General features: G+C 43.2%; 1 protein-coding gene across 5 annotated transcripts in view; it reads right to left on the bottom strand.

The window, feature by feature from the left end:
• Positions 1–25,166, bottom strand: part of NASP (nuclear autoantigenic sperm protein) — a 57,909-nt gene that overhangs the window by 20,722 nt on the left and 12,021 nt on the right. For 4 of the 5 annotated variants that reach the window (XM_074380725.1, XM_074380724.1, XM_074380723.1 and 1 more), the window contains exons 2-3: positions 12,730–12,777; positions 877–949 (exon numbers count right to left, since the gene is read on the bottom strand). In XM_074380725.1, the coding sequence (XP_074236826.1) occupies positions 877–949; positions 12,730–12,769 (113 nt within the window). In that variant the 5' untranslated portion in view covers positions 12,770–12,777. The remainder of the gene's footprint in view (positions 1–876; positions 950–12,729; positions 12,778–25,166) is intronic. The other variant, XM_039473945.2, reaches the window with a different exon arrangement.

Here is a 25,166-nt window from a genome sequence, read left to right as displayed (position 1 = left end):
GTGGTTGCGGTGAGCTGAGATCGCGCCACTGCACTCCAACCTCGGTGACAGAGTGAGATTCCATCTCAAAAAAAAAAAAAAAAGATTTAAACGATAAAATTTCTACAAAAATATACAGAAGAATATCTTAGTGACTTTGGGTTTGGCAAAGACTTTTTAAATATGAAAGCAGCACAAACTATTAACAAGAGAAAAAAAATCAATAAACCAGACAAACCACTAAAATGAAGAATGTTTGCTTTTTGAAACACTGTTTTAAGCCAAACTGGGAGAAAATATATGCAAAACTTCTGAGAAAGGACTTGAATACATAACTCTTAGAGCACAATAAAATTAACAATCCAATACAAAGGGGGCAAAGATTTTAACAAACATGTCATCAAAGATACAAGGATGGCAAATAAGCACATGAAAAGATGTCAGTATTACTCATCACTCAAAAAACTACTAACTAAACCCACAATAAGGTACTGTTATACTCACTGTAAGGGCTAAAATGTTAAAGACTGACTCAAGTGATGATGACGATGTAGAGCAACTAGAACTCTTAAACACTGCTAGAAAGAATATAATGGTAGAATCACTTCAGAAAACAGTTTTGGAGTTTCTTAGATATATACCAGCCATATTATCTTGCCATTCTACTCCTAGGTATGAACCGCAAAAATGGAAATGAATGCCCATACAAAGCCTTGCACACAAATATTCACAGCAGCTTTTTTTGTATGCCAAAAACTGGAAACCCAAATGGACAAATTCTACATAATGAAATATCATTCACTAACAACAATGTACTATTAATACATGTGGTAACATGGATGAATCACAAAATAATTGTGCTGAATCAAAATAACCACAAAAAGAAACAGTACTTACTGTATGATTCTATTTAGATAATAGTCTACAAAATGCAACCCATCTTCAGTGACAGAAAGCAGATTAATGGTTGCTGGGGAGGGAATGAAGTACAAAGGCACATGAGGAAACTTTGAGGTGATGAATACACTCATTATCTTGATTGTGATAATGGTTTACAAGTGTATATATATAAAAACTCGTAATTGTTACTTTAAAGTTATATGCAGTTTCCTGTGTGTTAATTACACCTTCATTTAATGTTTCTTACAGCTTTAAGAAAATCCTGGGGCAGTTCCATTAATGGAAACCAAATTATTTGGAAGGATAATTGCTCTTCTTAATTCAATCAACAATACTTGGGCACCTAATATTGCTGGGCACAATTCAAGACACTGATTATAACAAGAGTGAACTAAGAACACATAGACAATGTCAAATTGAAGCAAAGACTTTAAGAAGGCAAGCCCCAAAGAAATACAGGGAGGGAAAAAGCACTCTAGGGCAGAGGCAACAATAAGTTCAAAGCTTAAAGAAGTTTGCTTAAAATACTTGAGAAACAGAAAAATTTTCCAGCTAGAGTAAGCTGGGGAAGAAATATGGGAAATAAAGAGAAAGAGGGAGAGGGTAGCATCACATTAGAATAGACTTTAAGACAGAACAAGAATAGAATTGGGGAGAAAACCAGTTAGAAATAAAGTCTAAGGCAGGTGGCTCCTACCTACAATCCCAGCACTTTGGGAGGCCAAGGTGGGATGATCACTTGAGCCCAGGAGTTCCAGACTAGCATCTCTACAGGAAAATATCAAAATTAGCTGACATCCTGGTGTGCACCTGCAGTCCCAGCTACTTGGGAGGCTGAGGCAGGAGGACTGTCTGAGCCCAGGAACTCAAGGCTGCAGTGAACTATGATCACACCACTACACTCCAGCCTGAGCAACAGAGCAAGACCCTATGTCAAAAAAATAAATTTAAAAAGGTCGCCTGGTGGGGCATGGTGGCTCATGCCTGTAATCCTAGCACTTTGTGGGGTCAAGGTGGGCGGATCACGAGGTCAGGAGATCGAGACCATCCTGGCCAACATGGTGAAACCTCATCTCTACTAAAAATAAAGAAATTAGCTGGGCATAGTGGCACACACCTGTAGTCCCAGCTACTAGGGAGGCTGAGGCAGGAGAATTGCTTGAACCCAGGAGGCAGAGGTTACAGTGAGCCAAGATTATACGACTGCACTCCAGGTCTTTAAAAAACAAAAACAAAAACAAAAAATTCCTTTTCCATAAGAAACGAAAGAAGGAAACCATAAGAATCTAGACAAGAACCTGAAGAGTATTACAGAGGATTAGGTTCTGAATATACTTTACAATGTACTAATAGCCTAGATATGTAATTTCTTGAATGAAAGAGAGATCAAGCAAACGTTTTATGGCCTAGCCAACTGGTATTAAGTGTTATTAATGAACTATGTAGAACTTTTACCTACATTTAAATTCTAGGATCCAAACCTCATAAAATTGTCGAATCATTACCCCCACTTTACATATGGAAAACTGAGTATTAATGGCAGTCAGTGATTCAAATCTACACAATCTAGATTCAAAATTCTAGAACATTGCCATTTACTGAGAAAAAGTCAGTTGAAGGAAAATCCAGTGAGGAACAAGGCAATCGATTACTGTACAGTATTTAGCTTTGGATATGTTAATTCTAAGATCCCTATTAGACCTCCAAGATATTATAAGGGAAAATTTTGGGGAGATATGTGGGGACTACAGATACAAATGGGATTCAGGTGCTTAAAGCCACAGGACTTAACAGGGAGAATACATATGGAGTGGCTACTAATGAAGAGGTAGGACTGAGACCTCTTCATTAGTAGGAAGCCTTCCAACATTTAAATGTAGGTAAGAATAAGGGTTTGGGGGAAAAGTCAGTAAAGGAAAAGAGACAAGAAAATAATATGAAGTAAAGTAACAGAACTGGGTGCAGGGGCTGACCAACATGGTGAAACCCGTCTCTACTAAAAATACAAAAATTAGCCAGGCATGGTGGTGCACACCTGTAATACCAGCTACTGGGGAGGCTGGGACAGCAGAACTGCTTGAACGCAGGAGGCAGAGGTTGCAGTGAGCCAAGATTGCACCATTGCACTCCAGGCTGAGTGACAGACTCCATCTCAAACAAACAAAAACAAACAACAACAACAAAGGAAAGAAAATAAAGTAATGGGAGTAATGGATTGGGTCAATTCCCAATGACAAGATTAACTCAGACAATAGGACTACTTAAAAAAAAAAAACCTTAACTCAGCTGAGAGATGACTACTAGAGTAAGGAATATGGGTGGTGTTAATGACCACAAACAAGACTATTTTAGTAGAACGACAGAGAAAAACTTGAAGCTTCAATTAACAAAAGAGGAAGTAGAGAAAGAGTAGACACCTGTTAAATATTCTCCTGTCAAAGAAATTGATGTGAGGTAATAGATGAAGGGAGGTATGAGGAGTCAACAGTTAAACCCGGTGATACCTAGTGGGTTGATACAACTTATCTCATAGGAAACAAGAGTAGTATTGTTGCATAGAGAACTACAGGAGCTCTATTCTTAAGAAAATGATGAGTGGGATTTTGTGAACAAATGGAGATGATGATGTTATGTAAGAGCAAAGAAACTTTGGTATCAGGATCCTTTACACCAGGAGTCCCCAAACTTTTTACACAGGGGGCCAGTTCACTGTCCCTCAGACCGTTGGAGGGCCGCCACATACTGTGCTCCTCTCACTGACCACCAATGAAAGAGGTGCCCCTTCCTGAAGTGCGGCGGGTGGGGGAGGATAAATGGCCTCAGGGGGATGCCTGCTTTACACCGTTACATTACTGAAGTCCCCCAAAAGTCTCTGTGTATGCAAGTTATATCAGTATCCACCATACTGAAATTAAAACTAAAATAAATAATTTTAAATATTTTAAAATGGTACATGTTAACATGACTTTTTTTTTTTTTTTTTTTTTGAGACGGAGTTTCGCTCTTGTTACCCAGGCTGGAGTGCAATGGCGCGATCTCGGCTCACCGCAACCTCCGCCTCCTGGGTTCAGGCAATTCTCCTGCCTCAGCCTCCGGAGTAGCTGGGATTACAGGTAGGCGCCACCATACCCAGCTACTTATTGTATTTTTAGTAGAGACAGTTTCACCATGTTGACCAGGCTGTTCTCAAACTCCTGACCTCAAGTGATCCGAAGCCTTGGCCTCCCGAAGTGCTGGGATTGCAGGCATGAGCCACTCTACCAGGCCAACAAGTGATAATCTCTTAAAGGTTAGTTGTACTGTACAATCTGAGAACACTGATGAACTCCTCATACTGATACATTAAAAACCAGTCTATCTTGTATTCTGGATCTACTTATAAATGATTACATAAACCCATGGTCATAGCAGCAGTACTCACAATAAAAGCAAGGAAATTCTGAGACACCACAACATGGAGGAATGTTAAGAACACTATGCTAAGTGAAATAAGCCAGTCACAAAAGGATAAACATTCTATTATTCCATTTATATGAGGTGCCTAAAGCAGCCAAAGTCAGACAGACAGAAAGCAGAATGGTGGCTGCCAGGGGCTATAGGAGAAAGAGTAAGCTGCTTAATGGGTAATAGTTTCAGATTTGTAAGATAAGATTGGGTGTACAACAATGTGAACGTATTTGACACTAACTTTTTATATTATGTGTATTTTACCACAACTTAAAAATCAATTTCATCAGAACAGTCATAAAGTATTAGGATACTGTCAGTCTCACAACAGCAATTGATAACTTACCCAAAATTTCTATTTTTCATATGAAAGTTCACATTCTATCACTGGCACCTGATACTGTCAGTTACTTCCCTTAAAGAGACAGGCTCACCGTATTCATTGTGGAGAAAACATCTGCTAAATATCAAGTCTAAATAAAAGTTTGTCTGTTGGTCATTCTTTCAAAAATAAAACTTTCAAATAAGATTCTTTCAAAACAAAGCCAGTAAATAAACTTACATTGGCCGGGCGCGGTGGCTCAAGCCTGTAATCCCAGCACTTTGGGAGGCCGAGGCGGGTGGATCACAAGGTTGAGAGATCAAGACCAACCTGGTCAACATGGTGAAACCCCGTCTCTACTAAAATATACAAAAAACTAGCTGGGCATGGTGGCGCGTGCCTGTAATCCCAGCTACTCAGGAGGTTGAGGCAGGAGAATTGCCTGAACCCAGGAGGCGGAGGTTGCAGTGAGCCGAGATCGTGCCATTGCACTCCAGCCTGGGTAACAAGAGCGAAACTCCGTCTCAAAAAAAAAATTAAAAAAATAAAAAAAATAAACTTACATTAAAAAGTAGCTCAGGCCGGGCGCGGTGGCTCAAGCCTGTAATCCCAGCACTTTGGGAGGCCAAGGCGGGTGGATCACGAGGTCAAGAGATCTAGATCATCCTGGTCAACATAGTGAAACCCCGTCTCTACTAAAAATACAAAAAATTAGCTGGGCATGGTGGCGCGTGCCTGTAATCCCAGCTACTCAGGAGGCCGAGACAGGAGAATTGCCTGAGCCCAGGAGGCGGAGGTTGCGGTGAGCCGAGATCGCGCCATTGCACTCCAGCCTGGGTAACAAGAGCGAAACTCCGTCTCAAAAAAAAAAAAAAAAAAAAAGTAGCTCAATCAATCCCCCCCCCCCACCCTCAATGGAGTCTTGCTCTGTCACCTAGACTGGAGTGCAATGGTGCAATCTCAGCTCACTGCTACCTCTGCCTCCCAAGATCAAGCAATTGTCCTGCCTCAATGTCCCGAGTAACTGAGATTACAAGTGTCTGCCACCACACCTGGCTAATTTTTGCATTTTTAGTAGAGACAGAGTTTCACCACGTTGGCCAAGCTGGTCTCAAACTCCTGACCTCGTGATCCACCCACCTTGGCCTCCCAAAGTGCTGGGGATTACAGGCATGAGCCACCACACGCCGCCTCAACTCTTAATTAAAATCACACAAGGGCTTTTCCTAGAGAAAACCACTGTGCCAGCCAGGCGCAGTGGCTCAAGCCCGTAATCCCAGCCCTTTGGGAGGCCAGGGAGGGTGGATCACCTGTGGTCAGGAGTTCAAGACCAGCCTGACCAACATGGTGAAACCCCATCTCTACTAAAAATGCAAAAATTAGCTGGGCATGCTGGTGCACATCTGTAATCCCAGCTACTCAGGAGGCTGAGGCAGGAGAGTGCCTGAACCCAGGAGGCAGAGGTTACAGTGAGCCGAGATAACACCGTTGCACTCCAGGCTGGGCAACTACAGCAAAACCTCATCTTGGAGGGGGGAAAAAAAAGAAAACCACACTTATTTTTGATATGCTGAAGCACTCCATCCATAATTCCTATTTTACCAGGTTATTTTAAAGCCATGTAGTCAAGGACTGAGAATTAATAAACTTAAGTTTGCAGTGCTTCATCATGGCCATTTTCTTTCTTTTTTTTTTTTTTTTTGAGGCGGAGTTTCACTCTTGTTACCCAGGCTGGAGTGCAATGGCGCGATCTCGGCTCACCGCAACCTCCGCCTCCTGAGTTCAGGCAATTCTCCTGCCTCAGCCTCCTGAGTAGCTGGGATTACAGGCACGTGCCACCATGCCCAGCTAATTTTTAGTAGAGACGAGGTTTCACCATGTTGACCAGGCTGGTCTCGATCTCTTGACCTCGTGATCCACCCGCCTCGGCCTCCCAAAGTGCTGGGATTACAGGCTTGAGCCACCGCGCCCGGCCTCATCATGGCCATTTTCTAAGTGAAGGTGACAGTGAAGAACACAAGAGTGATTACTGTTTGTTGACACTGCCCTGATTTATGTTAAGAGAACAGCAGTTTTATCCACCATTATTCTAGCATATCAGTGCCAGTGGTCAACACAATAAAAAGGCAGTCTTGCTACTATGTAAAGTTTTAATCTTACATTATTCCTGAAACAGTACTGGAGACCCAAGGGTATACAAGAAAAAAACCTTGAGAACTGCTGAAAAAGAGCATGAACAGACATTCAAAAGGAAAGAATATATGGGTACAAACAATGGCACAATGTTAAGAAATTTTTCTTTGTATAGTTTATTCAGTGAACAAACAAAAATCCAGAACCAAACATAAAGCAAAATCATCAGGTAAAAGCAAGATGAGGAGTATGATATTGAAAGTTTAAGAAAATATAAAGGCCGGGTACGGTGGCTCACACCTGTAATCCCAGTAACTTTTGGAGGCCAAGGCGAGCAGATCATGAGGTCAGTTCGAGACCAGCCTGACCAACATGATGAAACCCCATCTCTACTAAAAATACAAAAATTAGCCGAACATGGTGGTACATGCATGTAATCCCAGCTACTCAGGTGGCTGAGGCAGGAGAATCGCTTGAACCTGGGAGGTAGAGGTTGCAGTGACCCAAGATCAAACCACTACACTCCAGCATGGGCAACAGAGCAAGACTCAGTCTCAAAAAAAAAAAAGAAATGTAAAGAAAAGGAGTTTGATCAGCTAGGTGCAGTGGCTTATGCTGGTAATTGTAACAATTCAGGAAGCTGATGAGAGAGCATCATAGAGAGGTCAGGAGTTCAATACTGCGTCAGCAACATAAGACCCTGACTCTGAAACACACACAAAAAACGTAGCTTGAGAGGCTGATGCGGGAGGATATCTTGAGCCCAGCAGTTTGAGGCTGCACTGAGCCAGGATCAGGACCACTGTACTCCAGCCTAAGTGGCTGAGTAATACCCTTACTCAAGTGGGGGCGGGGGGAGGGAGATTAAGCAGTTGAGCAGAATGAAAAAATAACTTAGGGCCGGGCGCGGTGGCTCAAGCCTGTAATCCCAGCACTTTGGGAGGCGGGTGGATCACGAGGTCGAGAGATCAAGACCATCCTGGTCAACATGGTGAAACCCCGTCTCTACTAAAAATACAAAAAATTAGCTGGGCATGGTGGCACGTGCCTGTAATCCCAGCTACTCAGGAGGCTGAGGCAGGAGAACTGCCTGAACCCAGGAGGCGGAGGTTGCGGTGAGCCGGGATCGTGCCATTGCACTCCAGCCTGGGTAACAAGAGCCAAACTCCGTCTCAAAAAAAAAAAAAAAAAAACATAACTTGACCAGAAAAATGTGGTATAACTGCCAATCAAAACAAAAAACCCACTTGAGGTCAGAGGTTATAAATTTAAGGTGAGACAAATAAATGTGTTTCCCAACCATCCTTCACATTTCTCGAAGAATAAGAATATTCTAATCCTTTAAAAATCAAATGCTTAGGCCAACACGGTGGTCCCCCAACTTGTAATCCTAGCACTTCGGGAGGCTGTGTGGAGAAGACAGCTTGAGCCCCAGAAGTTTGAGGCCAGCGGCGAAACCTCATCACTGAAAACAAAATACAAAAATTAGCCAGTCATGATGGCACGCATTTGTGTGGTCCTATCTACTCGGAAGGCTAAGGCAAGGCCGGGCACGGTGGCTCAAGCCTGTAATCCCAGCCTTTTGGGAGGCTGAGGTGGGTGGATCACGAGGTCCAGAGATTGAGACCATCCTGGTCAACATGGTGAAACCCCGTCTCTACTAAAAATACAAAAAATTAGCTGGGCATGGTGGCGCGTGCCTGTAATCCCAACTACTCAGGAGGCTGAAGCAGGAGAATTGCCTGAACCCAGGAGGCGGAGGTTGCAGTGAGCCGAGATCGTGCCATTGCACTCCAGCCTGGGTAACAAGAGCGAAACTCCGTCTCAAAAAAAAAAAAAAAAAAAAAAAAAAAGGCTAAAGCAGGAGCATCACCTGGGCCCAGGGAAGGTCAAGGCTGCAGTGGGCTGTGATTGCACCACTAACATTGCAGCCTGGGCTACAAAGTTGAATACTGATGATTACGTTATCAAGCACTGTTTTGGGTAGCCTAGCTACATTTAGTCAGTCCAGAAACTTAAAATACTATGGCATATCCTATGAGCAACCCTCTTGAAAGTATTGTTTAGCTGGGTGCAGTGGCGCATGCCTATAGTCCCAGCTACTCGGGAGACTGAGGTGGGAGGATCGCTTGAGCCCAGGAGTTCTGTGCTGTAGTGCGCTATGCCGATCAGGTGTCCACACTAAGTTCGGCATCACTATGGTGACCTCCTGGGACCGGGGAACCACCAGGTTGCCTAAGGAGGGGTGAACTGGCCCAGGTGGAAAACGGAGCAGGTCAAAATGCCCATGCTGATCAGTAGTGGGATAGTGCCTGTGAATAGCCACTGCACTCCACCCTGGGCAACATGGTGAGATATCGTTTCTTAAAAAAAGAAAGTATTGTGTTTAGGATCAATCCTAAACAGTATTCATACCATACAAATACCTGATTAACTCACAAATTATTATTATTTTTCTTTTTTTTTGAGATGAAGTTTCGCTCATCACCCAGACTGGAGTGCAGTGGGGCAATCTTGGCTCACTGTAACCTCCACCTCCCAGGTTCAAATGATTCTCCTACCTCAGCCTCCCAAGTAGCTGGAATTGCAGGCGCTTGCCACCACATCCAGCTAATTTTTGTATTTATTACTAGACACAGGGTTTCATCATGTTGGCTAGGCTGATCTTGAACTCCTAACCTCAAGTGATCCACCCACCTAGGCCTCTGAAAGTGCTGGGATTACAGACATAAGTCACTGCACCTGGCTGGAGTTATTTCTAAACACAACATCGGAATCATCTATTTCAGAAAAATCGAATTCATCAAATGAATCTGTGGCTAACAACCATTTGAGAATGGTGTTAACATCACACACAGAAATGCTATGTTTTCTAGGATTTGACATTGACAGTGATCAAGAATTACTATATTCTGTAAATGAAAATACAACTACTAAAAACAGTGCTATAAATAGAATGATGTCTTTTTTTTCCCCAAAATCGATGTATTAGAGCGATGTGAAAATAACAATTAAGAGGAGCTATCTTGTGGCAGTTATCACTGGGTAAATGCTGCAGCCCCAAGCACCACTAGCACATATTCTTGGGGCAAATAAGAAAAGGGTTAAATAACCAAGATGACAACTGGATTTCAAACATGAAAAACATAAGACCGTATGGACACTTAAAAAGCATATTTGTGGCCAGGCGCGATAGCTCACACCTGTAATCCCATCACTTTGGGAGGCCGAGGCGGGTGGATCACCTGAGGTCAGTTCAAGACCAGCCTGGCCAACACGGTGAAAACCTGTCTCTACTAAAAATACAAAAATTACAGCTGGACGTGATGGCTCACCCCTGTAATCCCAGCACTCAGGGAGGCCAAGGTGGGCAGATCACAAGGTCAGGAGCTTGAGAACAGCCAGGTCACAATGGTGAAACACTGTCTCTACTAAAAATACAAAAATCAAGCTGGGTGCAGTGGCTCACACCTATAATCCCAGAACTTTGGGAGGCCAAGGCGGGTGGATCACAAGGTCAAGAGATCAAGACCATCCTGGCCAACATGGTGAAACCCCGTCTCTATTAAAAATACAAAAATTAGTTGGGCGTGGTGGCACACGCCTGTAGTACCAGCTACTCAGGAGGCTGAGGCAGAAGAATTGCTTGAACCCAGGAGGCGGAGGTTGCACTGAGCCGAGATGACACCACTGCACTCCAGCCTGGCGCCTGGCAACAGAGCGAGACTCCATCTCAAAAAAAAAGAAAACAAAAATTAGCCGGGCGTGGTGGCAGGCGCCTGTAATCCCAGCTACTCCATAGGTTTGGCAGGAGAACTGCTTGAACTCAGGAAGCAGAGGCTGCAGTGAGCCGAGATCATGCCACTGTACTCTAGCCTGGGCAACAGAACAAGACCCACTCTCGGAGAGGGAAAAATAAAATAAAATAAAAATATATATACATATATTAGCCGGGTGAGGTGGTGGGCGCCTGTAATCCCAACTACTCAGGAGGCTGAGGCAGGAGAATCACTTGAACCCAGTAAGCAGAGGTTGCAGTGAGCTGAAATCATGCCATTTTACTCCGTCTCCAAAAAAAGAAAAAAGTATTTTTAAGATATTCTGCACAAGGTTTAAACAGAAACAGCAATAATTCTCAACCTTTATCAGAAAGGTTTTCCATAACAAAGAAAACAGAATTTTTATCTCAAACTTAACAAATAAAATCAGCTGGGCATGGTAGATCAGGTTTCTAATCGGAACACTTTCGGAAGCCAAGGCAGGGGGATTGCTGGAGACCAGCCTGGCCAACAAGCCAAAACTCCACTCCAAAAAATAAAATAATTCAGCCGGGTACAGTGGCCCATGCCTGTAATCCCAACACTGGGAGGCCAAGGCGGGCAGATCACCTGAGGTCAGGAGTTCAAGACCAGCCTAGTCAACATGGTGAAACCCCATCTCTACTAAAAATACAAAAATTGGCCGGATTTGGTGAGGCCTGCCTGTAAATCCAGCTACTCAGGAGACTGAGGCAGGAGAATCACTTCAACCCAGGAAACGGAGATTGCAGTGAGCAAAGATTGCGTCACTGCACTCCAGCCTGGACAACAAGAGCGAAACTCCATCTCAAAAATAAATAGACTGGGCATGGTGGCTCATACCTATAATCCCAGTTCTTTGGGAGGCCAAGGCAAGCGAATCACTTGAGGTCAGGAGTTCAAGACCAGCCAGGGCAACAAGATGAGAGCCTGTCTCTACCAAAAAAACAAAAAATTAGCAGGGCATGGTGGTGCATGCCTGTAATCCCAGCTACTCGGGACACTGAGGTGCGAGAATTGCTTGAACCAAGGAGGCGGAGGTTGCAGTGAGCCAAGATTGTACCACTGCATTCCAGCCTAGGCAACAGAGCAAGAATCCGTCTCAAAGAAAATAAAATAGCCACATGTGGTGGTGCCTGCCTACCCAGCTACTCAAGAGGCTAAGGCAGAAGAATCTTAGTCCAGGAGTTCAAGGTGATGGTGAGCTATGATCACATCACTGTACTCCAGCTTGGGTAACGGAATAAGACGCTGTTCTAAAAACTAAAACAGTAACAAAAATCTCTAGGGATGCAACCTATTATCTACCTTCTGGGTAAGCTTTTTAGTTAATTGTTATGCCCACTTCTGATTAAGAAACATAGCCATGGGCTGGGTGCAATGGCTCACACCTGTAATCCCAGCACTTTGGGAGGCCGAGGCGGGGGGAATCATCTGAGTCCACGAGTTCGAGACCAGCCCGACCAACATGGAGAAACCCCGTCTCTACTAAAAATACAGTTATCAGACGGACATGGCAGCACATGCCTGTAATCCCAACTATTTGGGAGGCTGAGGCAGGAGAATCACCTGAACCGGGAAAGTGGAGGTTGCGCCACTGCACTCCAGCCTGGGCAACAAGAGTGAAACTCTGCCTCCCCACCCCACCCCACCCCAAAAAAAAAGTAACTCTGCAGATATAGATCTGAGATTAAGAAGAAAAAAAAAACACAGTCATATCAAGATAGAAAAGTTACGGGAAGTATGTGAGACGAGCCTGGTAGTTCAAACCTATAACCCAGAACTCTGGAAGGCTGAGGCAGGGAGAACTGCATGAGGCTAGGAGTTTTGAGACCAACCTTGGCAACATAGCAAGACCCCATCTCTCCAAAAAATTTAAAGTGAGCCAAGTGTAGTGGTATGTGCCTGTTGTCCTAGCTTCTCAGGGGTTGAGGTGGGAGGACTGCTTAAACCCAGGAGTTCAAGGCTATTGGGAGCCCGGACAGCACATTGTACTTCAGCCTGAGCAACAAATCGAGATCTTGCCTCTATCAAAAATAATAATAATAATAATAATAATTTAAAAATAAAAAATGAAACTGTACTCATGTTATATTGTTCTTAGCTTATGTTTCAGATACAAGTCTAATTGTACCATGTAAATAATCTTACCTCTCCACGTTATCTGCAGATGTAGAAGGAGCAGGAACATCTTCAATTCTGTAATAAAAAAGGGGGAAAAAGGTAAAACTGGAGGCAATCATTAAGCCTGAAAATAAAAAATAAAAAAAGAGCTGTCATTTATTAAATACCAAAGTATTATTTACATACTTGCCTTACCAAATTTAATTCAGAATCAGTATCATGAAAACGGCCATACTACCCAAAGTAATTTACAGATTAAATGCTATCCCCATCAAGCTACGAATGACCTTCACAGAATGGAAAAAAACACCTTAAACTTCATATGGAACCAAAAGAGAACCTGCATAGCCAAGTCAATTCTAAGCAAAAAAATACAAAGCGAGAGGCATCACACCACCGGACTTCAAACTATACTACAAGGCTACAGTAATCAAAACAGCATGGTACTGGTACCAAAACAAAGATATAGACCAATGGAACAGAACAGAGGCCTCGGAGGCAACACACCATATCTACAACCATCCCATCTTTGACAAACCTGACAAAAACAAGCAATGGGGAAAGGATTCCCTATTTAATAAATGGAGTTGGAAGAACTGGCTAGCCATGTGCAGAAAGCAGAAACTGGACCCTTCCTGACACCTTACACTAAAATTAACTCCAGAAAGACTTAAACATAAGACCTAACACCATAAAAACCCTAGAAGAAAATCTAGGCAAAACCATTCAGGACAGAGTCACAGGCAAGGACTTCATGACCAAAACACCAAAAGCATTGGCAGCAAAAGCCAAAATAGACAAAAGGGAACTAATCAAACTCCACAGCTTCTGCACAGCAAAAGAAATCGTCATTAGAGTGAATCAGCAACCAAGAGAATGGGAAAAAATTTTTGCAATCTACCCATCTGACAAAGGGTTGATATCCAGAATTTACAAAGAACTAAAACATATTTACAAGAAAAAAAAAAAAGCCCATTCAAAAGTGGGTGAAGGATATGAACACTTTACAAAAGAAGACATACATGAGGCCAACACACATATAAAAAAATGCTCATCATCACTGGTCATTAGAGAAATGCAAATCAAAACTACATTAAGATACTATCTCACACCACTTAGAATGGCGATCATTAAAAAATCTAGAGACAACAGATGCGGAAGAGGATGTGGAGAAAGAGGAACACTTTTACACTGTCAGTGGGAGTGTAAAATTAGTTCAACCATTGTGGAAGACAGTGTGGCGATTCCTCAATGACCTAAAAATAGAAATCTCATTTGACCCAGCAATCCCATTACTGGGTATATATCCAAAGGATGATAAATCATTCTGCTATAAGGACACATGCACACGAATGTTCACTGTAGTACAGATCACAATAGCAAAGACCTGGAACCAACCCAAATGCCCATCGATGATAGACTGGACAGAGAAAATGTGGCACATATACACCATGAAATATTACGCAGCCATCAAAAACGATGAGTTCGTGTCCTTCGTAGGGACATGGATGAACCTGGAAACCATCATCCTCAGCAAATTGACACAAAAACAGAAAATCAAACACCGCATGTTCTCACTCATAGGCGGGTGTTGAACAATGAGAACACATGGACACGGGGAGGGGAGCACTACACATTGGGGTCTGTTGGGGGACAATGGGGGAGGGACGGAGGGGTGGGGAGTTGGGGAGAGAGAACATGGGGAGAAATGCCAGATATAGGTGAAGGGGAGGAAGGCAGCAAATCACGCTGCCATGTGTGTACCTATGCAACAATCTTGTATGTTCTTCACATGTACCCCAAAACCTAAAATGCAATAAAAAAAAATTTAAAAAATTTTTAACATTAATAGGTCAAAATGTTACAGTAAGAATGTATAGCTTTCTAATGATTTCCTTTTCACCATTTTATGCTCAAGTGTCTTCTCAACAATTTTAAGAAAGGACTCAAGGACTGTTTATATAGAGGTTGCAGCCAATGTGGAGCCAGTGGCAACAGTAAATATATTTAGTGATAGAGTCAGGATATAAAAAGTCTCCATAGAATGGTACAATAGGCCTATTTTAATAAGAATCTTCATGAAGTCCTACTCCTGTGCCCAAAAAACTAGCTACATATATGCAGAATCAGGGAGGAACAGCTAAATATCAAAGCCTGGGGGAAAAAATCTTAGGGGATTTCAATGCTGATTTCAAGAGGAATATAAAGCAAGGTGAGGGAGGGGGACAAAAAATAATGTGATTGTAGGGGCACCAATAGAAATATATTGCATAGAACACAGAAAGAGATTGGTCCAGCTCTTGAGTGTACTGTTTTCTTTCCTCTCTTCCCTTCTTGTTCCTTCTCTTCCTTCCCTCCTTCCTTCCTCTTTCTTTTTCTTCCTTCCTTCCTCTCTTTTCACTCTTTCTTTTTTGACATGGTCTCACTCTGTCACCCAGGCTGAACTGCGGTGTGCAATCTCAGCTCACTGTAACGTCTGCCTCCTGGGCTTAAGCTCACATCCTATTGTGCTCTAATCCTCATTCCATCCTTGCAAAGAAAAACAAGCTTATCCAGAAATGAGCAATCTTGGATATGAGGAACATGTTAAAGAAGAACTTCAGTCATTTAGGGTGGAGAAGAGATTATTTAGGGGAATGATGACTGTCTCCAGCTATCATCCATTGTATGTGGCACCAGATGGCAGAACCAAGACCAGTGTGTAAAAGTCATGGGAAGTCATATTATTATAATAAAGAGCTTTTAAACACTTAGAGCTCTTTAAATGGAGACAGACTAATAAGGTAAAATGTGCCCATCAGTTTTAATCAGAGTAGGATACCACCTGATGAGAGCATTTCAAAATATTAGTACCATGTAGAGAGTTGGAACGGTTGGCCCCAAGGTCCCTTCTAATTCTGTGACTATGTGATTCTTAAAAAAAAAAATTAATTCTTATTCATTCAAATATCCAGGGCTGAAAATAAGTAGTAACTTCACAGCTATAACCACAGGGATGAGGAACAACTTAAAGGGCAGTGCAGGCAGTGCTTTCAGATACAGGTTAAGTAAGCTATCTGGGCCATTTGCCTAAATCTTGAAATGGTCTTGGATCCTTATCTACAAACTCTGTCACAGCCAGTTATTTATGTCAAATAGTTTTATTAAGGGGTCATTTTGACCAAATGATCTAGCACAGAGCTTCTCAAACTACCTGTGGTTAAAGAACTAAGTCTTTTATTTCTAGTCTGTAACCATAGGTTTTTTTTAAATACAGTGTCAGGGAGATATCAAATTGCTTTGTTTCTAAATGCTTACTCCAAACTTTTGTACTTATCTCTTTGTAGACCAGTAGCAAACTAACACTATCCTATGAACCACACAATATATCACAAATGTCCAAATAAGAGTTTGAATACTAAAAATAAAACATTATAATACTGTACATGCATTACAAACATTCAGGCACCACTGGCAACAAGAATACCCAAAATGTGTCCAGGCGCAGCGGCTCACACCTATAATCCCAACACTTTGGGGAGGCTGAGGCAGGTGGATCACCTGAGATCAGGAGTTCGAGACCAGCCTGGCCAACATGGCAAAACCCCATCTCTTCTAACAATACAAAAATTAGCTGGGCATGGTGGCACGTGCCTGTAATCCCAGCTACTCCGTAGGCTAAGGAAGGAGAATTGCTTGAACCTGAGAGGCAGAGGTTGCAGTGAGCCAAGATCATACCACTGTACTCCACTCTGGGTGACAGAGTGAGACTCCGTTCCTCAGCACGCCCCCCCCAAAAAAAATCCAAAATATTTTGTACCTATATCAGTGAGAGACTGTAATACAATACTATTTAGCTAGCCACGATGGATGTAACTGGAGAGGACTCACCCTTCTAACTCAGACAACTAGAAAAATACCCGAAATACGTGAAATATTGGAGACACTGAACTAGTAGCCCACAACAGTGATCTCAGAGACAGTGAGGGGAATGAGGTGAGCCTACTGACTATCCCAGCTTACCTTGTGGAGTTTTTTTTTTTTTTTGAGACGGAGTTTCGCCCTTGTTGCCCAGGCTGGAGTGCAATGGCGCGATCTCGGCTCACCGCAACCTCCGCCTCCTGGGCTCAGGCAATTCTCCTGCCTCAGCCTCCTGAGTAGCTGGGATTACAGGCACGTGCCACCATGCCCAGCTAATTTTTTGCACTTTTAGTAGAGACGGGGTTTCACCATGTTGACCAGGATGGTCTCGATCTCTCGACTTCGTGATCCACCCGCCTCAGCCTCCCAAAGTGCTGGGATTACAGGCTTGAGCCACCGCGCCCGGCTACCTTGTGGAGTTTTATCCACAGCATACAGGCGGACCCAAACAGAGTCCAACAATCTCACCAAATTGAAGAGACAGTTTAGAAAGACCAAGGAGGCTAGAATTTGTAGAACAGAGTAAGTAGAGAGAAGAGAGCAAACAACCTCCAGAGATCTACAGAGTGTCCCCTCAGTCTATGGCTAGGTTTCAACCAGCTTACTGTATGAGAAAACTACTGAAGCCTGGAAGACAAACACCAGAAAGGAGTAGATGAAACCTCAGAATTCACAAAGGTTCTAAAATCAAGAGCAGAAAGTAGTGCTTTAGTAATGGAGCCAAATTAGTACTAAAGAGTATTCCAGACCTGCCTAAAGAAAACTTAAAAACCTCAAAAGGATTGAACTTTCCAAATAACCATCCTAGAACAAAGCCAAAATATATCCAAAGAAACAAAACATCCGGCAACCAATACCAAATTTCATAATCTCTGATACCTCCCTCCCGCTCCAAAAAAAAATTACCAGGGAAACAAATGAAACAGAAAGTCAAACCTGTAGGGAAAATAATTAGGCAGGCATACTGGCTCATACCTGTAATCCCCACACTTTGGATGGCTTCACTTGGAGGATCACTCAGCCCAGGAGCTCGACACAAGCCTGGACAACATAGTCTTTCAAGCCTGGACAACATGGTCTTTGTATTTATACAAAAAAATAAATGGTTTTAAATTTTATCTATTTATACAAAAAATAAAAGTTAGCCAGGCATGGTGGCATGTGCCCATAGTTACAGCTACTCAGGAGGCTGTGGTGGGAAGATTCCTTGAGCCCAAGAGGTCAAAGCTGCAGGAAGCCATGATCAAGCCACTGCACTGGGCAATACACTGAGACCACCTTTAAAAATACTAAACAGGCTGGGTGCAGTGGCTCACGCCTGTAATCCTAGCACTTTGGGAGGCCCAGGAAGGTGGAATGCCTGAGCTCAGGACTTAGTGATCAGCCTGGGCAACATGGTGAAACCCTGTCTCTACTGAAGTACAAAAAACTAGCTGGGCGTGGCAGCATGCACCTGTATTCCCAGCTACTAGGGAGGCCGAGACAGGAGAATCACTTGAACCCGGGAGGTAGAAGTTGCAGTGAGCTGAGATCACACCATTACACTCCAGCCTGGGCGACAATGACACTCTGTCTCAAAAAAACAAAACACACACACACACACACACAAATAAACAAGCACAACAGAAACAGATCCAGAAAAATATATAGATGATATGGATATATTTAGTTATAAATATATCCCACAAGCTCACAAAGTTAAAAGCATAGAGAAACAAAAAAGATTTTTTAAACTCTAAAAGTCAAACTTTTAGAGATGAAAATACACCTCATAGGATGAATAATAAATTAGAACCTAATAAAAAAAATTTACAAACCTAAAAACATAGCACTAGAAACTATTCTAAAAGAAGAGACAAAGACTCAAAAAAAAAAAAAAAAAGGAGGGGGGTGGGTGCCAGGGAAGCCGAGGTGGAAGGATCACTTGGAATCAAGAGTTCAAGGATGCAGTGCATGTTGCCTGTGAAGAGCCACTGCACTCCGGCCTGGATAACATGGAAAGAATCTGGGGGGAAAAAAATTTGATTTAAAAAACAAAAATAGCGCCGGGCGCGGTGGCTCAAGCCTGTAATCCCAGCACTTTGGGAGGCCGAGGCGGGTGGATCACGAGGTCAAGAGATCGAGACCATCCTGGTCAACATGGTGAAACCCCGTCTCTACTAAAAATACAAAAAATTAGCTGGGCATGGTGGTGCGTGCCTGTAATCCCAGCTACTCAGGAGGCTGAGACAGGAGAATTGACTGAACCCAGGAGGCGGAGGTTGCGGTGAGCCGAGATCGCGCCATTGCACTCCAGCCTGGGTAACAAGAGCGAAACTCCGTCTCAAAAAAAAAAAAAAAAAAAAAAAAACAAAATAGCCGGACACAGTGGCTCACACCTGTAATCCTTGCACTCTGGGAGGCTGAGGGCGGGATCGCCTGAGGTCAGGAGTTTGAGACCAGCCTGACCAACATGGAGAAGCCCCGACTCTACTAAAAATACAAAATTAGCTAGGCATGGTGGCTCATGCCTGTAATCCCAGCTACTCGGGAGGCTGAGGCAGGAGAACTGCTTGAACCTGGGAGGCAGAGGTTGTGGTGGGCCAAAATCGTGCCATGGCACTCCAGCCTGGGCAATAAGTCTCAAAAAAACAAAAACAAAAAAAAGTCCTGCTTATACATTAACCAGGGGCGGGGCCAAAAAACAGAATTCAACCCTGATTCTGTTTGTAATGTGGCTTTTCATTTGCCTGATTTAGCATTTTTTTAAATTGCTGGTTTTCAGCAATTTAATTCTAGTGTACAATTTGATTACATGTGGTTTTCTTCAGATTTCTTTTGCTTAGGTTTGTAGATTCTTGGATCTGTGGGTTTCTAATTTCTCATCAAAATTAGAAAAAGAAATTTTTTTTCTTTTTGAGATGGGACTCTTGCTCAGCTAGTCTCGAACTCCTGACTTCAGGTGATCCACCCACCCTGGCCTCCCAAAGTGCTAGGATTACAGGCGTGACCCACTGTGCTCAGTCTAGAAATGTTTTGATGACTTTTTTTTTTTTTTTTTGAGACGGAGTTTCACTCTTGTTACCCAGGCTGGAGTGCAATGGCGCCATCTTGGCTCACCACAACCTCTGCCTCCTGGGTTCAGGCAATTCTCCTGCCTCAGCCTCCTGAGTAGCTGGGATTACAGGCACGCGCCACCATGCCCAGCTAATTTCTTGTATTTTTAGTAGAGATGGGGTTTCACCATGTTGACCAGGATGGTCTCAATCTCTTGACCTCATGATCCACCCGCCTCGGCCCAAAGTGCTGGGATTACAGGCTTGAGCCACCACGCCCGGCCTTGATTACCATTTATCTTCCTAATTCACTCCTCCCACTCTATGCTGCCACCAAATTCCTTCAAGGACTCCAAGCAATTTCTAGTATCTTTTAAATATATCCATTTGGTAAGAGCTAGTTTTAATTAGATAAATTAAGTCACAAATAAGGCAACTGTCAACTGGATGTGGTGGCACACATTGCTATTTCCAAATATTCAGGAAGCTAAGGTGGGATGATAGCTTCAGCCTAGGTGGTTTAGTTCAGGCTGTGCAGCATAGCAAGACCCTCATCTCTAAAAAACATAAGTCAATTGTTTCTATTATTAAAGCTTAATTACTCTCTATTTTTAAGAACACTTCTTTATATATCATGTAAAGTCCAGGAATAGGACAATTATTTTTCTAAACTTTCCTCCTCCCACTTTCTATCCCAAAATGTAACCAGGAACAAAGCTACAAAGCTGGACAGGTAGACAGCAGCCAGACCATTTACTTTTGATGCCAACCTGAGGTTTAACATTTTTTATTCTGAAGTCAGGAGTCACTAAAAATATTATCAAATTTACTTTTCTTTTTTTTTTTTTTTTTTAGACGGAGTTTCGCTCTTGTTGCCCAGGCTGGAGTGCAATGGCGCGATCTCGGCTCACCGCAACCTCCGCCTCCTGGGCTCAGGCAATTCTCCTGCCTCAGCCTCCTGAGTAGCTGGGATTACAGGCACCCGCCACCATGCCCAGCTAATTTTTAGTATTTTTAGTAGAGACGGGGTTTTACCGTGTTGACCAGGATGGTCTCGATCTCTTGACCTCGTGATCCACCCGCCTCGGCCTCCCAAAGTGCTGGGATTACAGGCTTGAGCCACCGCGCCCGGCCTCAAATTTACTTTTCATACACTATCACTGCAATATAAAAGATTCTTTGAAGTGAATACCATTAAAAGCAAAGAACCAAAAACACTACTTATCAGTGATAAAATTACTTCTTGCTTAGCAGAAACCTAGACAAATAGAAAAGAGATTGAACTAAGGCAGTACTGGTAAAGTTGGAAAAAAAATGAATTAAAGCAATGTTTCTCAAATTTTAGTCTGTATGCAAACCATCTGGAGAACTGTTAAACAGATTGAACTCCACCCCCTTCAGTTTCTGAGTCAGAAGATTTCAGGTAAGTTTCAAGAATCTGCATTTCTAACAACTGCCCAGATGACACATTCCCTAGGTGACACACACGGTTTCTGCAACCATACTCTGAGGACTACTGGATTAGAACAAAAATTATAGATGAATGTTCATGTCCTATCTGAGCAATAGCTATGTCTGATCCAGTTGTTTTTTTGAGATGGTGTCTTACTCTGTGACCCAGGCTGGAGTGCAGTGGCGCCATCTCAGCTCACTGCAACCTCTGACTCCCAGGGTCAAGCAATTCTCCTGCCTCAGCCTCTAAAGTAGCTGGGATTACAGGTGCCTGCTATGACACCCAGCTGATTTTTATATTTTTTAGTAGCAAGCAGGTTTCACCATGTTGGCCAGATTATTCTCAAACTCCTGACCTTGAGGAACACCTCAAGTGATCCTCCGGCCTCAGCCTCCCAGAGTGCTGGGATTACAGGTGTGAGCCACTGCACCAGGCCTGATCCAGTTACTTTTTAAAATGTTAATTCTAGTAGTCACTACATGTAAAACTATGAAGCTATGACTTAATCTGGATTTCTGATTTCCTTAAAAAAACCATTATGAATTTTTAGAATTAGTATGAAACCAGCAAAGTACTAGAGGAAATCATAGGAAAATTACTTAGTAATTATCTGGAGAAGGCCTTCCAAAATCCAGAAATCAGACTGGGTGAAATGGCTCTCTCCTGTAATCCCAACACTTTATGAGACCAAGGTGGGAGAACTGCCTGAGCTCAGGAGCTCAAAAGCAACCTGGGCAACATGGCGAGACCTGTCTCTACCAAAAACAAAATGAGCTGGGCATGGTGGTATATGCCTCTAGTCCCAGCTACTCCAGAGACTGATGTGGGAAGACTGCTTGAGCCCAGAAGATGGAACCTGCAGTGAGCTATGATCATGCCACTATATTCCAGCCTGGTGACAGAGCAAGATCCCGTCTCAAATAAATAATAAATCCACCTAACACCATAAAAACCCTAGAAGAAAATCTAGGCAAAACCATTCAGGACATAGGCATAGGGAAGGACTTCATGACCAAAACGCCAAAAGCATTGGCAACAAAAGCCAAAATAGACAAAAGGGAACTAATCAAACTCCACAGCTTCTGCACAGCAAAAGAAATCGTCATTAGAGTGAATCAGCAACCAACAGAATGGGAAAAAATTTTTGCAGTCTACCCATCTGACAAGGGGCTGATATCCAGAATTTACAAAGAACTAAAACAGATATACAAGAAAAAAACAAACAAGCCCATTCAAAAGTGGGCGAAGGATATGAACAGACACTTTACAAAAGAAGACATACAGGAGGCCAACAAACATATGAAAAAATGCTCATCATCACTGGTCATTAGAGAAATGCAAATCAAAACTACATTAAGATACCATCTCACACCAGTTAGAATGGCGATCATTAAAAAATCTGGAGACAACAGATGCTGGAGAGGGTGTGGAGAAATAGGAACACTTTTACACTTGGTGGAAGTGTAAATTAGTTCAACCATTGTGGAAGACAGTGTGGCGATTCCTCAATGACCTAAAAATAGAAATCCCATTTGACCCAGCAATCCCATTACTGGGTATATATCCAAAGGATTATAAATCATTCTACTGTAAGGACACATGCACACGAATGTTCATTGCAGCACTGTTTACAATAGCAAAGACCTGGAACCAAACCAAATGCCCATCGATTATAGACTGGACAGAGAAAATGTGGTACATATACACCATGGAATATTACGCAGCCATCAAAAACGATGAGTTCGTGTCCTTCATAGGGACATGGATGAACCTGGAAACCATCATCCTCAGCAAATTGACACAAGAACAGAAAATCAAACACCGCATGTTCTCACTCATAGGCGGGTGTTGAACAATGAGAACACATGGACACGGGGAGGGGAGCACTACACACTGGGGTCCGTTGGGGGGAAATGAGGGAGGGATGGGGGGGTGGGGAGTTGGGGAGAGAGAACATGGGGAGAAATGCCAGATATAGGTGAAGGGGAGGAATGCAGCAAATCACGCTGCCATGTGTGTACCTATGCAACAATCTTGTAAGTTCTTCACATGTACCCCAAAACCTAAAATGCAATAAAAAATAATAACTTAGCAAATACACATAGAATCACAATCAATGGGATATAAAAAGCCCAATGGGATTGGATTTAATATAAACAAACACATTCACAAAAAAACCAAAACACAAACACTTGACCACATGTTCCTGCTCCTTCTTAAGAGAAACCAAAAAAAGCTATACTAAGAAATTATGTTTTCGGCTGGACACGGTGGCTCATGCCTGTAATCCCAGCACTTTGGGAGGCCGAGGCAGGTGTATTACGAGGTCAAGAGATCGAGACCATTCTGGTCAACATGGTAAAACCTCATCTCTACTAAAAATACAAAAATTAGCTGGGCATTGTGGCGCATGCCTGTAGTCCCAGCAACTAGAGAGGCTGAGGCAGGAGAATTGCTTGAACCCAGGAGGCAGAGGTTGTGGTGAGCCACGATCGCGCCATTGCACTCCAGCCTGGGTAACAAGAGCAAAACTCAGTCTCCAAAAAAAAAAAAGAACTAATAACAAAGCTAAGAATGCTGAGGACTAATTTGGCATTGTTCATTACATTTAGTAATGTTATTCAAATGATGCGAAGGGAAAGAAGTCAAATTGAAGCAGGTTCAATAAATGTGTATACTCTGTGTAGCTACCTGTCCTATTGGGTTGTGATCTGATGACCAGGAACCAGGACCTTATTCATGTCTGAATCCTTAAACCCTAACATTAAAATACAGACTAGGTGGCCAGGCACAGCAGCTCACAACCGTAATTCCAGCACTTTGGGAGGCCAAGGCAAGCAGTGCAAGACTAGCCTGGCCAACATGGTGAAACCCCATCTCTACTAAAAATACAAAAATTGGGCCAGGCGCGGTGGCTCAAGCCTGTAATCCCAGCACTTTGGGAGGCCGAGGCGGGTGGATCACAAGGTCAAGAGATCGAGACCATCCTGGTCAGCAAGGTGAAACCTCGTCTCTACTAAAATTACAAAATATTAGCTGGGCATGGTGGTGCGTGCCTGTAATACCAGCTACTCAGGAGGCTGAGACAGGAGAATTGCCTGAACCCAGGAGGCGAAGGTTGCGGTGAGCCGAGATCGTGCCATTGCACTCCAGCCTGGGTAACAAGAGCGAAACTCCGTCTCAAAAAAAAAAAAAAACAAAAAAAAACAAAAATTAACTAGGCACGGTGGCATGCACCTGTAATCGAAGCTACTCGGGAGGCTAAGGCAGAATTGTCTGAACTGGGACCAGGGAGGTGGATGTTGCAGTGAGCCAAGATTGCACAACTGCACACCAGTCTGGGTTACAGAGCAAGGCTCCATCTCAAAAAACAATAAAAATAAAATAAAATAGGCCGGGCGCGGTGGCTCAAGCCTGTAATCCCAGCACTTTGGGAGGCCGAGGCAGGTGAATCACCAGGTCGAGAGATCAAGACCATCCTGGTCAACATGGTGAAACCCCGTCTCTACTATAAATACAAAAAATTAGCTGGGCATGGTGGCGTGTGCCTGTAATCCCAGCTACTCAGGAGGCTGAGGCAGGAGAATTGCCTGAACCCAGGAGGCGGAGGTTGTGGTGAGCCGAGATCGCGCCATTGCACTCCAGCCTGGGTAACAAGAGCGAAACTCCGTCTCAAAAAAAAATAAAATAAAATAAAATAAAATAAAATAAAATAAAAAATAAAACAGACTAGGCTGGGGGCAGTGGCTCACGCCTGTAATCCCAGCACTTTGGGAGGCTGAGGCAGGGGGATCAACAGAGGTCAGGAGTTCAAGACCAGCCTGGCCATCATGGTGAAACCCTGTCTCTACTAAAAATGCAAAAAAATCAGCCGGGCATAGTGGCACACACCTGTAGTTGCAGCTACTCAGGAGGCTTAGGCAGGAGAATCGTTTGAACCTAGGAGGCAGAGGTTACGATGAGCGAGATCTCACCACTGCACTTCAGCCTGGGCAACACAGGGAAACTCTCTCAAAAAATAAAAAATCTTAATTGCATAAAATTCAGTATAGTATATACTGTAAAAATTTCTTAAG

This window comes from Saimiri boliviensis, chromosome 11, assembly GCF_048565385.1.
Source record: "Saimiri boliviensis isolate mSaiBol1 chromosome 11, mSaiBol1.pri, whole genome shotgun sequence".
Lineage (NCBI taxonomy): Eukaryota > Metazoa > Chordata > Mammalia > Primates > Cebidae > Saimiri > Saimiri boliviensis.
The sequence above is the reverse complement of the archived record's forward strand: the minus strand, read 5'-3'. Positions and strand labels throughout refer to the sequence as shown.